The sequence below is a fragment of the Macaca fascicularis genome, chromosome 17 (assembly GCF_037993035.2).
Source record: "Macaca fascicularis isolate 582-1 chromosome 17, T2T-MFA8v1.1".
NCBI classification, from domain to species: domain Eukaryota; kingdom Metazoa; phylum Chordata; class Mammalia; order Primates; family Cercopithecidae; genus Macaca; species Macaca fascicularis.
In genome coordinates this window covers 2,174,201-2,190,927 of record NC_088391.1, presented here as the reverse complement: position 1 = coordinate 2,190,927, position 16,727 = coordinate 2,174,201, and the positions used below count along the sequence as shown (strand labels likewise).

The 16,727-nt window shown below is 40.7% G+C and overlaps 2 protein-coding genes across 2 annotated transcripts in view; both read right to left on the bottom strand.

Moving 5' to 3' along the window:
* Window positions 1-16,727, bottom strand: part of TPTE2 (transmembrane phosphoinositide 3-phosphatase and tensin homolog 2) — a 151,019-nt gene that overhangs the window by 29,879 nt on the left and 104,413 nt on the right. The window contains 3 exon segments of the mRNA XM_065532949.2: window positions 821-909; window positions 1,010-1,091; window positions 1,905-1,965. Coding sequence (XP_065389021.1) covers window positions 821-909; window positions 1,010-1,091; window positions 1,905-1,965 — 232 coding nt within the window.
* Window positions 9,316-16,721, bottom strand: LOC107127908 (cytochrome c-like). The gene has a single exon (XM_015439052.4). It carries the CDS (start codon window positions 10,260-10,262, stop codon window positions 9,945-9,947), a length of 318 nt encoding a protein of 105 aa, XP_015294538.2. The 5' UTR covers window positions 10,263-16,721; the 3' UTR covers window positions 9,316-9,944.

Below are 16,727 nucleotides of genomic sequence, written 5' to 3'. Positions count from 1 at the left end.
GATCTCGGCTCACTGCAACCTCTGCCTTCCGGGTTCAAGTGATTCTTCTGCCTCAGCCTCCCGAGTAGCTGGGATTATAGATGCATGCCACCACACCCAGCTAATGTTTTGTATTTTTAGTAGAGCTAGGGCTTCACCATGTGATCCACCTGCCTCAGCCTCCCAAAGTGCTGGGATTACAGGTGTGAGCCACTGCGCCCAGCCTGAGATGTTGATTAAAGGATGCAAAATTTCAATTAGGAAGAATAAGTTCAGGAAATTCATTGTACAACATAGTGACCATAGTTAATATATACTTGAAAACTGCTGAGAGAGTAGATTTTAAATTACTCCACAAAAACATGTGGAGTAATGCATACGTCAATTAGCTTGATTTAACCATTTCACAATGTTTATAGACATCAAAACATCATATTGTACACCATAAATAGATTTTTATGTTAATTTAAACATTTAAAAAGATCAGCCTTAAATAAAAGTACTCTGACATTCTAAAATTAAAGACTGTTTGTATTTTGAGAGATACAAACTGGCAAACCAAAAATAAAGAAATCCAAATACTAGGAAAACAAGGGAAAATATGCTCAACCTTCCTTAGTTCTTTTTTCCTGCTTTCTTCTCTTCCTTCTCCTCTCCCTATCGCCTACCCTTCCTCCTCTCCTCTTTCCTTTCTCCTCCCCTTCTTTCAGTCTTGGAGCTAATATTTTAAAATGCTAACAATTGTTAATACGTATTAATAGCAATATGTATTTTGTTCTTGTACTTTATCTATCTTTCCATGTCTTTAGAAAGGGAGAAATAAAAAGGAAAATGTTATTACCTTTGCCTCCTTTACAGTGAATTGCTACGATGTTCGCAGGATCTTGAGCCATCCACTCATTTACTTCCTTGGTGAAAACCACCATCTCACTGATTTCAAAAGTTTAAGACTTTTAGTTAAAATATTTTCAAAAAATCAAACCCAATATATTTAGCCCTCTTCTGATAGTCAACTTAGCATAAAACTTACTGTAGAGTGGGGACATTATGATCATCAATCATGATTCTACTGACCCTATTATGGAAGTACTTAGGATCATAAGCTCTTTCACCTAAAATAAATAATACGTATGTCATATCTCTATAGGGAATAACATAATAAATGATGAACTTATAAATAAGTTAACATATCTTGTTAGAATTCCTTATCTATCTTCAAAAAGAGCTTTCCAAGTTGCTCCTGCCGCTCTAAAATAAACACGGGGTCTCAAAAACGTAAGGATGGTAGTGGTTTATCCATCTCATGTAACCCAAACTCAACTATTTTTGTTTCATAGGTATAATTTTTAACTTTCTAGCAGACCATTCATCATATTATTGCAGGGCAGTTAGAAACCACACAAGAGGCAAATGTAGCTGACCAAAATGATGGCCCCCTGAAAATGTCTATTGAGTATACAGGTAGAGGGAAAAGTCGAGAGAGACAGAGTATGAAGCTGGGTTACAGCCTATTTTCCAGAGTGTTTCCTTTTCTCCCATCTAGGGTCCTGCTCTCATCACAGCCCACTGCGGATGGGGCCGAGGACTCATTTGTTAAATCGTCTATGTCCTCATAACACAATCTGGCAGGAAAAACGAAAGATTTTCCTAAACCTAATGTCGCTAGAACAGATCTTCCCTAAAACGGTTTGCTTCCACTCCAGCCTCACAGGTCCTGCCAAAGCCGCCTCCTTCACAGGGTGCTTTGTGCTGCTGGGCGAAACTCCTTCTACTAAATGGGGCCAGTCCACGATGGGGCTTTTTAAATTCATTCCTTGCCACCACCAAATACTTATGATTAAATGCAATAAAAACACAAAATCCTCTTCTTACATACAGTAATCTGTTTTCTATCTACAGTAGCAAATATAGAGTAATGTACATACTGCATAGATTATAGACTCGATAGTGATTTGGATGTTTCTTATCTAGAAACCGCACGACTTCCTAAAAAAGACAAACACATAGCTTACATATTTACATGGCACCAACATAAGCTATTTCCTAGGGGGAACCTACAAGGGTTATTACTTTCATTAATTTGTCTCTCACTCGCATCTTCTAGGGGAGATTCAGGGAATACGAGGGTATGCAAATTTCAAGTTCTAATCCACTGCGATTTTTCAAATAGTCCACAAAGTGTGTTTGGCTACTCAGATGAGTCTCTATTGTAAATACACACTGTCTAAAGCTATCAGATAAGGAAATTAGCTGGTGAACTAACTTTAAGTAATTTGTTCTAAATCATTAATTCACAGTTAATGTGGTTCTTGTTTAAATCTAATTCATATTAGTTCTTATTTAATTCGGAATAGATACATCTTTAGAGAGTGATCTGCATATTACAGTCTACCTAAGCACTATGTAAACAAATACATGCAAAAAGTATATAGTATGATTGTGTATATGCATGACAGAAAAAGATAAACATATCAAATTTTAAATAACTGGTAACAATATGGAGACTTTTGGCTCATCTGTTCTCCTATTTTTTAAATGAAGATATATGTGTACCTATAAGTGTGTGTATATGTAATGTATACATACGTGTAACCTTTAAAATGAAAACCAAATAGTAGTTATTATTTAAAATACAGTTAATACCGCTATATGAATCCAACTTTCAGTAAATATCTTTCTGAAACATACACACACGTATATATCTCTGTGCAACAACAAAAATGATACAAAATTTTAAAACTGATTAGTATGCTACCCTCAGAGCAGCATTTACTGGCTTAATATTGAGAAAAATAAAATTAAGGTACTAAAGTCATCCATTTATTCAACTGGCTATCTCTGTTAGGAAGAAATAGTAAGTCAAAAAGATGAACACTCTGAATCTGCACAGTGGGGGAGGCAAGGATAACAGTTTTATATACTTCAGAATTCATGGAATTTCTTACATAAAATCCATACGGGTTTAGAAATCACATATAAAAACTACAAATATCTATGAGAAATTTAAGCAAATTTTAATCAGTTCTTTGGATGAGGAAGAACTGAAAGTGTTGAATCAGTGGAAGATCAACAGGCTTAGGTTTGACTTCATAAAAATCTGAAATTTCTGCTTAAAAATGCTATAATGAATAACAGGGGAAACGATTTTTCAGAAAAATTGACTGACTGGGGACTATGCCTAGTATGATAAATTAATAATTCATTAACAACAACTTAAATATTACTCACTCACCTTATAGATAAATGGGCCAAGGACATAAACAATTCATAAAAGAGAAAATCCAACTGATTAACAACCTACATAAATATTCAGTGTCACCAACAAAGAAGTCAAAACAATGACATGCCATTTGCACCCATGAAATTAACCCTTTCTCTTTTTTTTTTGAGACGGAGTCTTGCTTGTTGCCCAGGCTAGAGTGCATTGGCCGGATCTCAGCTCACTGCAAGCTCCGCCTCCCGGGTTCACACCATTCTCCTGCCTCAGCCTCCCGAGTAGCTGGGACTACAGGCACCTGCCACCTCGCCCAGCTAGTATTTTTTTTTTTTGTATTTTTTAGTAGAGACGGGGTTTCACCGTGTTAGCCAGGATGGTCTCGATCTCCCGACCTCATGATCCGCCCGTCTCGGCCTCCCAAAGCGCTGGGATTACAGGCTTGAGCCACCACGCCCGGCCAACCCTTTATCTTTTAATGAGAAAATCCAATGCTGGCAAAATAAGGCATGAAATTCAAAACTTTGATTTATTGTTGATACAAGAATACAACTGCTCTTGGATTTGGCAAGATATATTAAGAACCCTAAAAATATTCATACTCTTAGCTACGTAATTTTACTCCTAGCACTCTATACAGAAAAAGCCTTATGCACAAAGATGTCTGTTGCTGTATTATTGATTATAGTGACACTTAAATGTCCAACATTAGAGGTTAATCACAGCGCTAATGAAATATCTGCAACCATTAGAATACTGTCCTGTCCTTCATTTTATTTTACTTTATTTTATTTTATTTTATTTTGAGATGGAGTTTCACTCTTGTTGCTCAGGCTGGAGTGCAATGGTGCAATATCAGCTCACTGCAACCTCCGCCTCCCAGGTTCAAGCAATTCTCCTGCCTCAGCCTCCTGAGTAGCTGGGATTACAGGCGCCCACCACTATGCCTGGCTAATTTTTTGTATTTTTAGTAGAGACGGGGTTTCACCATGTCAGCCAGGCTGGTTTTGAACTCCTGACCTCAGGTGATCCACCCTCCTCGGCCTCCCAAAGTGCTGGGATTACAGGTGTGAGCCACCACACCTGTCCCTGTCCTTCATTCTCTCAACAAGTAAGTATCTCACACTGGTAATTTATGTGCAGCCTTCCTTAGTATACACATATAGAAAAACAGTCAATATTTGCTTTTTCATGGGAAAACAAATATACCTGGATGGTTAAGCTTTAGGGATTTTTCCGAATCCACTTCCTAGTTGTCTCAATGTCTAAATCATATATATATAGAGAGAGACTCAATATTTAGATGATTTACTGCTGCATTTTCTGATCTAAGTAGTTTACTGAAGACTCTAAATACCTCTTATCCAAATTAGGTGAAAAAGGACATAAAGAATCTAGAAAAAATTTCAACTCTGCCAAGAATCTACATTTTTCTGGTCACAATCTGTCACCAGATGGACAGTTTCTGTTTTCAGCCAGAATTAAGTGCATTCAATTCTACCAGGAACAGAAATTAAAAGATGGCTAAGAAAATTGTAGGAAGGTAGATAATTGTATATCTGATTTTTCTCAATAATTCAGCCTTTGCATGGTCTTACTAAGTTTATAATTTCTGAAACTCTTCATTGTGATGCAAAAGTAGAAAATGCTGTCTTCTATTTGAAAGCCTTCTTACAACAACCTCCACCTTCGGGTTTTCCTAAATCTACCAACTCTTCTCTCTGCCTATCTTAGTACGTTCCTTGATTTGGAGGCAAAGGTATACTTCTGTACTTGCATGAGGTGGTGGCAGTGGCCAAACGTGTTGATGCTTCCACCACAGCGCTTGTCTCTCCACTAACTCTAGGGTCCTGCATCTCTACAGTTTTTGCTACTTCAAGGCAGCATCTGACATTTCCCCACTAGTCAATTTACCACTTATGAAACTGTAATGTCTGCTTTGCATATTCGCTGTTATTCAAAATGTAACCCTGCAACTTTATTCCCTTTTAAGAATAAAGGGGAATCACATGACTGTTCAGCATCCTCTCAGGAGTTAAGTATGCCTGGATTTGAATCTTCTCCCTTTTAGTCAACCTTGATTCAATGCGCTTTGTAGATGGTTCTCAAGTATGACAGAGACACTCCCAGTGCAGAACATTCTGTTATCACTGAACATGCAACCACTGAGGGCTCCACGGCCCGATTCCCAGCCTGCCCAGGCAGCTGAACTAGTAACTTAGATTTGGGGCTGCACTCTGGCAAAGATGAAAGACTAAATATTAATATGGATGGTAGATTTGCTTTTCAGGTGGTTTATGATTTGTGGAATTTATTAAAACACATGATTACCTCCTTTTTGGATACTCTGATTAAAAATGGTAAAGGGGCCGGATGCGGTGGCTCAAGCCTGTAATCCCAGCACTTTGGGAGGCCGAGATGGGCGGATCACGAGGTCAGGAGATCGAGACCATCCTGGCTAACATAGTGAAACCCCATCTCTACTAAAACATTCAAAAAACTAGCCGGGGGAGGTGGCTGGCGCCTGTAGTCCCAGCTACTCGGGAGGCTGAGGCAGGAGAATGGCGTGAACCCGGGAGGCGGAGCTTGCAGTGAGCCGAGATCACACCACTGCACTCCAGCCTGGGTGACAGAGCGAGACTCCGTCTCGAAAAAAACAAAAAAAAAAAAGGTAAAGCAATCAATGACTCATTAGTACTTTGTCAATGCCCCAAGGAGATAACAGTTTAATAACTGATAGAAACCAAGAGCCTAGGGATCACCCCAGAAGGAAATAGGAATGTCTCTGTTTTGCTTTACATTCTAAAAGGTTTTGGCTTTTTAAAATCACCCCAGCTAATATTAAGTGTTGCCAAATTTATATTAGTCACCACCGAATCTACTGAAAGAAAATTGGCTCAATATAGACATGCTATAATTAACTCACAGTTATTAGCTTAACCTGCTTTAAAAACAATATTAGCAATCAAGAGATGTTTTACCCATAAAGATGGAATTTGGAAATTTTGGGATGGCTGCCCTCAAGTGCCATGACCGATCCAGTGGACCCTGGTCACATTACTCCATGACTGTGCCCATTAGGAGTGACAAAAGGTAATTCCACCTCAAATAAATAGTTTGAAACAATTTTCAAAATTGGCCGAGGGACTGGTAGAGTCATGTCTTAGCTGTGAATAGCATAACCTGGGTGAGATGTGGTTCAGACCCTTCTCTTCAAGGTCTTCAGGTATTTACAAATGTATTTTTATACAATTGCTGAAGTCTTGAGTCTAAGACTATATATCAGTTATTTCTTGTGAACTATCTGCATGTATAAAAATGCTTCCCTGCCTGAGAATAAGGTAGAATCATTTCATCAATGGTCTCAATTCTTCAACTTTTCCTGAATCTAAGCCCTCACATTTCACCTCATAGTATCCTTTCACTCTAATTTTGTGTTCCATTATATGAGTTGATTTGGCCACTGGGATGCCACAAAGGAGAGGCTTGCAAAAGCACTTGCAAGATTCTACTCTAGCTCTTTCCTTTTGCTATGACCTTGAAACATATCCATCATATTCATCCTGATGGAGGATGAAGATGAGTTGAGCAGATAGGAGTTACCCAAGACACCTAAGCTAAGGTAATTGTAGACCAGCTGATAAAGACATTTCAAGGAAAGAAAACCACATATCACTCATGAACACAGATGAAAACTTCTACATAAAATATTAGCAAATAGAATCTAATGTTATATAAAAAGGATAATACATTAAGACAAAAAGGAATTTATTCCAAAAATAAAAAAGGTTAGTTTAACATTTGAAAATCTCATTAATGGACTAACAGAAAAACATTTTGATTATCTTGATTGATGCAGAAAAAATATCTGATATATTCAATACCAATTCATGATTCAAAACTTTTAGCAAACTAGAAATAAATGGACTGTGTTAATCTAGTAAGGAATGACTACAAAAGCCTATAGCAAACACCATTTCAAATAGTGAAGCATGAAATTCTTTCCACCCGAGTTTGGGAACAGGGCAAGGCTGCCTCCTCTTACCATTTCTATTCAATATTACAGTGAAAGTCCTAGATAATTCAATAAAAGAAAAAAAAAGTATAAAAAGTGGGAAGAAAGTAGTAACGTTATATGATTGTATACATTTTAAAAATCCCAGGGAATCTACACATTCATTATTAAAATGAATGTGTGAATTTACGAAGGATGCTAGATGTAAAGTCAACATCTAAGGCCAGGTGTGGTGGCTCACACCTGTAATCCCAGCACTTTGGGAGGCTGAGGTGGGAGGATTGCTTGAATCCAGGAATTCAAGACCAGCCTGGGTCAATGAGACCAGAGAGACTCCTTCTCTACAAAAATTAATTTTAAAAAATTAGCCAAGTGTGGTGATGCCTGCTTATAGTCCCAGCTATGTGGGAGACTGGGGTGGGAGAATTGCTTGAGCCCAGGTGCCACTTCACTCCAGCCTATGGTGACAGAGCAAGGCCCTGTCTTAAGACAAACAAATAAACAAAAGTCAATATGCAAAAATTAGTTATGTTCCTATATACCAATAGCAAATATTTAGAAAATGAAGATCTTCAAATATCATTTAAAATAGCATAAAAACTTATCAACTACGTAGAAATAAAACTAACAAAAGATGTGTAAAACCTGTACACTACAAACACTGCTAAAAGAAATCAAAGAAGATATCAGTAGAGAGATGTATTATATTCATGAGTTGGAAATCTCAATATTTTTAGATGTCAATTCTCTCCAAATTAAGCTATGTAGTCAATGCCCAAGTCAAAATACTAACAGGGTGTGGGTGTGTGTGTGTGTGGGTTTGGGTGGAGGTGTGTGTATGTAAATTGCCAAGATGATTCTAAAATTTATATGGAAATTCAAAAAATCTAGGAGAGCCAAGATAGTTTTTAAACAAAGAAGTACAAAGTTGGAGGACTTATACACAGGTTTTCAAGAGTCACTATAAAGCCGTAATAATTAAAACTGTGGTCTGGACTTAAGTATAGACAGTCATAATGAAAGGACAAAAAGCCCAGAAACAGATCTATACATATATGTGCACTTTATATGCAATAAACGCACCTCTGCAATTCATTGGGGGAAATTATGCTTTTTACAATAAATGGTACAGGAGGAATTGATAGCTATGTGAGAAACATGAACCTTGATACTTTATATCTTTACAACAATTAATTGGAGGTCAGTCGTAGACCAAAATATTGATAGAGGTGTTGGTTACATGCATATATACTTATGTATAATATCATCAAGATATAACTTGATTAGTGCAACCTACCATATGTTTTATACCTCAATAAAAATGTGGTTACATATACACATATATAATGTATACTTACATCAGGGCATATGTATATACAGATAATTTTATATATCTTTTTTACTTCAACTTTTATATTAGGTTCAGGGGTACGTGCGCAGGATGTGCAGGTTTGTTACATAGGTAAATGTGTGCCATGGTGGTTTGCTGCACAGATCATCCCATCCCTAGGTAATTTTTTTTTTTTTTTTTTTTTTTGAGACGGAGTCTCGCTCTGTCGCCCAGGGTGGAGTGCAGTGGCCGGATCTCAGCTCACTGCAAGCTCCGCCTCCCGGGTTTACGCCATTCTCCTGCCTCAGCCTCCCGAGTAGCTGGGACTACAGGCGCCCGCCACCGCGCCCAGCTAGTTTTTTGTATTTTTTAGTAGAGACGGGGTTCCATCGTGTTAGCCAGGATGGTCTCGATCTCCTGACCTCGTGATCCGCCCGTCTCGGCCTCCCAAAGTGCTGGGATTACAGGCTTGAGCCACCGCGCCCGGCCCCATCCCTAGGTATTAAGCCAAGCATCCATTAGCTATTCTTCCTGATGCTCTCCTTCCCCCATCCCCTCCCTCCCGACAGGCCCCAGTGTGTGTTATTCCTCACCATGTGCCCATGTGTTCTCATTGTCAGCTCCCACATATAAGTGAGAACATGCAGTGTTTGGTTTTCTGTTCCTGTGTTAGTTTGCTGAGGATAACAGCTTCCAGCTACATCCATGTCCCTGCAAAGGATGTAATCTTGTTCCTTTTTACAGCTGCACAGTTTTCCATGGTGTTTATGTACCACATTTTCTTTTTGTTGTTGTTTTTTCAGTGTTAAATAATCTTTATTTGATATGACACAAAACCACACAAAACGCCTTTGAATCAGTAAAAGGAACCACCTTAAATACAGGTAATTCTAATTAGATTGGCATAGTTAAGGCCAAAAATACAAATAGACATTGCTACCTTATCCTCAACCCTTGCCTGTAAGAGGCAAATAAACACAAAATACAGGTGAATTTTGCTTGGTTCTGAGACAGTGAAGGAATTTCCCCAGTATTTAAATATATTCACACAACCAGTCATATAAATCTAAATATAAATCTAAATATAAAACCAATCTCCAATAAGTTTTAAGATGGAACTCACCATCTTTGTGAAAAGTTGAACATTATTAACAAAGTCTAATCATATCTTTAGAAGGGGTAAGCAGTGATAGCATTGACTGAATTGGAATTACTATTAATATTCAAAAACCAGACTTACTCATTTAACCACAAGCCAGTCTTAGTTTTAAATCAGGACTGCCCAACAAAATATTCTGATAGTCATTCATAATCTGAATTCGGCTGTATGAGATCTACTAAATTACAGTACACATAAAAAAGTCATGAGACATCTCTGTTTTGTAATATAAGGCAGTGGCCAATTATTACTCACTTGTAGCTTTTTTGAGATAAGCTAACAAGTCTGCCCTTTCTGCCGTCTTCTTAATGCCGGCAAAGATCATTTTTGTTCCAGGAACGTACTTCCTGGGATTCTCCAAATACTCCCTCCGTGTATCATTTCCCCAGGTGATGCCTTTGTTCTTACCGGTGTCTATGTAAGAGAATCCAATGGCCTGACCTGTCTTCCACCCGAAGAGACCATGGAGATTAGGCCCAGTCTTGTGCTTGCCTCCCGTTTCCACGGTGTGGCACTGGGCACACTTCTGAACAAAAATCTTCTTGCCTTTCTCAACATCACCCATATTTAATTTTCTTTTTCGTTGCTGGCGCTACAAAGGTTCCCGCTCGGAAGCCAGAGGTCCCGCTCTACGTACCACATTTCTTTATCCAATCTATCATTGGCTGGCATTTAGATTGATTCCATGTCTTTGCTGTTGTGAATACTGCTGCAGTGAACATACGTGTGCATGCATGTATCTTTATAAGACAGTGATTTACATTCCTTTGGGTATATACCCCACAATGGGATTGCTGGGTCAGATGGTATTTCTGCCTCTAGGTCTTTGAGGAATTGCCACACTGTCTTCTACATGGGTTGAACTAATTTACACACCCACCAACAGTGTAAAAGCATTCGTTTTTCTCCGCAACCTTCCCAGCATCTGTTGTTTTTTGGCTTTTTAATAATAGCCATTCTGACTGGCATGAGATGGTATCTCATTGTGGTTTTGTTTGCATTTCTTTAATGATCAGTGATGTTGAGCTCTTTTTTCATATTTTTGTTGACTGCATGCATGTCTCTTTCGGGAAGTGTCTGTTCAGATCCTTTGCCCACTTTTTAAAGGTTGTTTTTTTCTTGTAAATTTAAGTTCCTCATTGACTCTGAACGAGGTATTACCAGTGAAGGCCGCAGAACAGCAAAGACGGCAGCCAGCTCCTTCCTTTGGAAGCTCCATCCCAGGCAGATACTGACCTGTAGCCAGCCCGCACATACCTGCAGAAGGTGGCTGGAGACCTCTGTTGCGCGTTCTCACCCAGTCAGGAGGTATGGGATCAGGGACCCCTCCAAAGAAGCAGTCTGGCTGCTTTAGGGTAGAGCAGGTATGCTGCATTGTGGGGGATACTTCCTCCTCCGGACCACCTGTATTCTCCAAGGCCAGCAGGTTGGAGTGGCTGAGTTGGCCAAACTGCAGAGATGGCAGCTGCCCCTCCCGCCAGGAGCTCCATTTCAGGGAGAGATCAAAGCTCTGTCCATAGAACCATTGCTGGAGGGGTTAAAGCCCCCACAGGGATTCCTGCCCAGTGAGGGGGAATGGATTGGGGTCCTGCTTAAAGAAGCAGTCTGGTCACGATCTGGCAAGCCAGCTGTGCTGTGTTGTGGGGAAACTCTTCCTTGTCCAGACTCCATAGCTGGCAGGCTGGAGTGGCTGAGTCTATGAACCACAGCGATGCCGGCTGCCTCTCCCCACCTCCCTGGGAACTCAGACCCATCTGAGGTGGATTCCAGCCCGCTGCTATTGGCAGGCTAGGATTCCAAGCCAGTGGGTCTTAACTTGTGAGGTGTCATGGAAATGGGGCCTGCAGAATGACACTGCCTGGATCCCTGGATTCAGGCCCCTTCCCAGAGATACAGATGGACAGATTTCCCACTGTGCTGAAGAGCCCAGGGGCTAGAGTGTGTCAGACTCCTGGGTTTCTGTGTGTGCCTGAGCAGCTGATGTGCCCGACTCCATACAGTTCTGTGAATCAGACCCAAGGCCCTGGTGGCATGGGCTCACAGGGGGATCTCCTGATCCATGGCTTGCATGGGAGAAGCACGGTTTCCCTGGCAGGACTGCACAATCCCTCACTGCTTCCCTTGGCTGGGAGTGGGGGTTCCTTAGGCTCCACGCCACCCCTGGCTGAGGCATTGCACCCTCTCCCCACTTTTCTTCGTTCTCCTTTGGTTGACCTGTTCATCCAGTCAGTCCCAACGTGAGAACCGGGATATCTCAGTTGAAGGTACTGAATTCCCTCGCCCCTTTTCATTCCTCTTTGTGAGTGCTGCGGACTGCAGCTGCTTCTAATTGGCCATCTTGCATCACTCTAAACTTTTTCAACCCAGTTCTTAATTCCTATAGTCCCTCGTTTATCACCACTTTCTTGATAAAATAATCTGTCCACGTTCTCCAGTCATGGGATGATGACTCAGGCCGGGGATCCAGGACATTTTCTGGGAAGCAGCTGAACTTGCAGCCCTGTCCTGTTGGGAACTGAGCTAACGCACCGCGGAGAGGTACTGTCCTGTTGGGAACTGAGCTAACACACCGCGGAGAGGTACTGTCCTGTTGGGAACTGAGCTAACACACCGCGGAGAGGTACTGTCCTGTTGGGAACTGAGCTAACACACCGCGGAGAGGTACTGTCCTGTTGGGAACTGAGCTAACACACCGCGGAGAGGTACTGTCCTGTTGGGAACTGAGCTAACACACCGCGGAGAGGTACTGTCCTGTTGGGAACTGAGCTAACACACCGCGGAGAGGTACTGTGCTGTTGCGAACTGAGCTAACACACCGCGGAGAGGTACTGTCCTGTTGGGAACTGAGCTAACACACCGCGGATAGGTACTGTCCTGTTGGGAACAGCTAACACACTGCAGAGAGGTACTGTCCTGTTGGGAACTGAGCTAACACACCGTGGAGAGGCACTGTCCTGTTCAGAACTGAGCTAACACACTGCAGAGAGCTACTCCTTCCACCTCTCAGCAACTGATGCCAGCCCTCGATAATTATACATTTATTGAGGTATAAGAAGTATTGTAAATTACATAAAATTAAACAATGATCCTTTCAGCTGGCATTTCACAGTAAACAGCCTTATATGTTTGAAATTAATTTAGTCATCCACAGAGCCTAAAGCAGTATGCCCCCACTATAATTTAGGATCTCAACCTAAGAATACACATTTTGTTATAGCATCCCCATCTTTCTTCCCTATGGTAGACTATCAAAAACGGCCACGATTCTTTATAATTCCTTCCATCAAGAATTCAAGCTTATTTTCTACTCCTTGAATCCAGACTGGTAGTGTAAATTGCATTGTCCAATAAAACGGGATAGAAGTAACATATAATTTTGAGCCTGGGCCTTAAGAGGATTTGCATTGCTTTGTTGCCGCTCCAAGGACTCTTGCCTCTGCCATCATGTGAACAGGCCTGAAGCAGCCTACTGGAGAATGAGAGACCACACGGGGCCATTCAGCCAAGTCAGGTTATTTTCTTTTCTTTCATTTAAAAAATCTGTTTCCTTCATTCTTTAAAAATATTTCTAATTGACACATCATACTTGTTCATATTTATAAGGTAGACAGGGATATTCCAATACCTGTATACAATGTGTAATGACCAAATCAGGATAATCAGCATATCTATCACCTCAAATATTTATCATTCTTTGTGTTGGGAACACTCAACATCCTCTCTATTTAAAAATATACAATAAATTATTGTTAACTGTAGTCACCCTACAGCACTACAGAACACCAGAACTTATTCCTATCTGTAAGCTTAAATCTGATATTTCTTTGTTGATTTTCTGTCTGGATGATCTGCCCCGTGGTAAGGGTGGGATGTTAAAGACCCCAACTGTTTTTGCATTGAAGTCTATCTTTCCCTTTAGATCTAATAATATTTGCCTTGTTTATCTGAATACTCTAGTGTTGGGTACATATATATTTATAATTATTATATCTTATTGCTAAGTTGATCCCTTTATTATAAAATGACCTTCTTTGTCTCTTCATACAGTTTGACTTAAAGTCTGTTTTATCTGATAAGTATGGCTACCTCTGCTCGCTTTTGGTTTCTGTTTGCCTGAAATATTTTCCTCTATCCTTTCACTTTCAGTCTGTGTGAACCTTTACAGGTAAAGTTAGTTTATTGTAGGCAGTATACAGTTGCGTCTTTTTTTTTTTTAAATCTTGGCAGCCAACTCTGTATCTTTTAATTGGGAATTTGATCTGTTTATATTACATTCAAGGTTACTATTAATAGATGAGGCTTTATCCTGTTATTTTGTTCATTTTTTTCTGGTTGTTTTGTACATCCTTTGTTCTTTTCTTCCCCCTTTTTAAAAAAATCTTTGTGGTTTGGTCATTTTCTGTAGTGATAAAGTTTGATTCCTTTCTCTTTCCCATGTGCCTATCTGTGCTACCAGTGAGTTTTATACTTTTGTGTGTTTTCACAATGGTAATCATCCTCTTGCTTCCAGGTCTAGAACCACCTTAAGCAGTACTTATAAGGCCAGTTTCATGGTAATGAATTCCTTCAGTTTTTGCTTGTCTAGGAAATACTTTATTTCTCCCTCATTTCTAGGGGATAGCTCTGCTGGGTATAGTATTCTTGGTTGACAGTTTTGTTTTTTTTTCCTTCAGTACTTTGAATATAACATCCCATCTCATTGTCTACTGACCTGTAAAGTTTTCACTGGGAAATCCACTGTTAATCAAATGGAGGTTCCCTTATACGTGACTTGATGCTTTTTTCTTGCTGTTTTTGATATTTCTGTGTTTTTGTTTTTTGTTTTTTTTTTTTGGATACAGTCTTGCTCTGTCAACCAGCCTGTAGTGCAGTGGTGTGATCTTGGCCCACTGCAACCTCCACCTCCTGGGTTTAAGCAATTCTTGTGATTCAGCCTCCCAAGTAACTGGAAGTACAGGTTCATGCCACCACACCCAGCTGATGTTTTTGTATTATTAGTGAAAACGGAAACATGTTGGCTGTGCTCATCTTGAACTCCTGGCCTCAAGTGATCTACCCACCTCTGCCTCCCGAAGTGCTGGGATAACAGGTGTGAGCCACTACACCTAACGAATATTCCCTCTTTTTGACTTTTGACAGTTTGAATATTATGCACCTCAGAGAAGAACTTTTTGGGTTGAATCTATTTGAGAACCTTTGAGCTTCCTAGATTTTGGCCATATCTCTCCCATGTCTATTTTTAAACCTCTTGATTGTACTTTTTTTTTTTTTTTCTTGAGACAGGGTCTCGCTCTGCCACCCAGACTGGAGTGCAGTGGTACAATCTTGGCTCACTGCGACCTCCACCTCCTGGGTTCAAGCAATTCTCATGTCTCAACCTCTTAAGTAGATTGCAGGCATGTGCCACCAAGCCCAACTAATTTTTGTATTTTTTAGGGACAGGATTTCACCATGTTAATCAGGCTTGTCCTGAACTCCTAGCCTCAAGTGATCCACTGCGTTGGCCTCCTGAAGTGCTGGGATAACAGGTGTGAACCACTGCATCTGGACTCTTGATGGTATTATTATTTTATTCCTTAAATTCTTCAGCTCCAAGATCTCTGTCTGGTTTTTAATGACATATATATCCCTGTTGAATTTCTCATAAGATCATAAATTGTTTTTCTAATTTCATTGATTTGTTTATCTATATTCTCTGCATCTCACAGAGTTTCCTTAAGATCATTATTTTGAATTCCTTCTTAGCCATTTGATATACTCTTAAAATTTAGGGTCTGCTATTGTTTCTTTGGAGGTGTAATGTTTCCTTGCTTTTTATGTTTCTTGGGGCCCTAAATTGATTTTTGCACATCTGGGGGAACAGTTGCCTCTTCCAATGTTAGGGAGCTTTCATAGAGAAATACTTCTTCCAATAGTTGCCTCCTATAGTGTTCACTGAGTCGGGTGCTTTGACTTTGGTTCTGGGTGGGTGCAGTATTATAGTCTTCATGTGACTTTTTTGGCTGTAATCAGCATTCAGTGGTGTCTGTGAGTGCCTCAGTGGCCTGATGGTGAGTGTGGAGACAGTGGTATGGTTTTTTTGGTCTGTGAGCCATCATTCAGATGAGTTCTCAGGCCCTAGGCATATGCATGCTAGGTGCAATGGCTTTGCTAGTTGTGGGGTATTGCCACCAGCAGGTTGGGCACCAGGCAGGCCAGGCCTCAGTGCCTTAGAAGTGCGTGCAGCATATGGTGGCTCTGCTGGTGAAGGGGGTGGGGCTGTTGGCAGCAGTGGTTGCCAGATGGGACGGGCCTTGGGCCTTGGGGGGTGCGTGTAGCATGCGGTGGCTCTGTCAGTTGAGGGTAGCCAAGTCATTTTAGACTAGTCAGTCCTCAGATGACCCAGTAGCTGCCCACCGATAGCTGAATGAGCTTAGTTGAGACAAGAAATCCTCTCTGCAGGCACCTGAATTGGACAGTTAAGCCCATCCCAAATTCACAAACCATAGTGTCATGGGCCAAATAAATAGTTGCTGTTATAAGCCAGTAAGTTTTGGGGTGGTTTGTAACCACTGGCACAATTGTGACTGGTATCAATTCATTATGATTTTTTTTACTTTAAAGAGTACATTTTTTTTTTTTTTTTTTTTTTTTTTTGAGACGGAGTCTGGCTCTGTTGCCCAGGCTGGAGTGCAGTGGCTGGATCTCAGCTCACTGCAAGCTCCGCCTCCCGGGTTCCCGCCATTCTCCTGCCTCAGCCTCCCGAGTAGCTGGGAGTACAGGCGCCCGCCACCTCGCCCGGCTAATTTTTTTTTGTATTTTTAGTAGAGACGGGGTTTCACCGTGTTAGCCAGGATGGTCTCGATCTCCTGAACTCGTGATTCGCCCGTCTCGGCCTCCCAAAGTGCTGGGATTACAGGCTTGAGCCACCGCGCCCGGCCTTAAAGAGTACATTTTTAAAAGAACACTGCCATATCTGGGTCAATATTAAACTTGTGACTACATAGTCTGCATTCACTGATAAATGAGCATTTGTCAGATAAAGACCCTT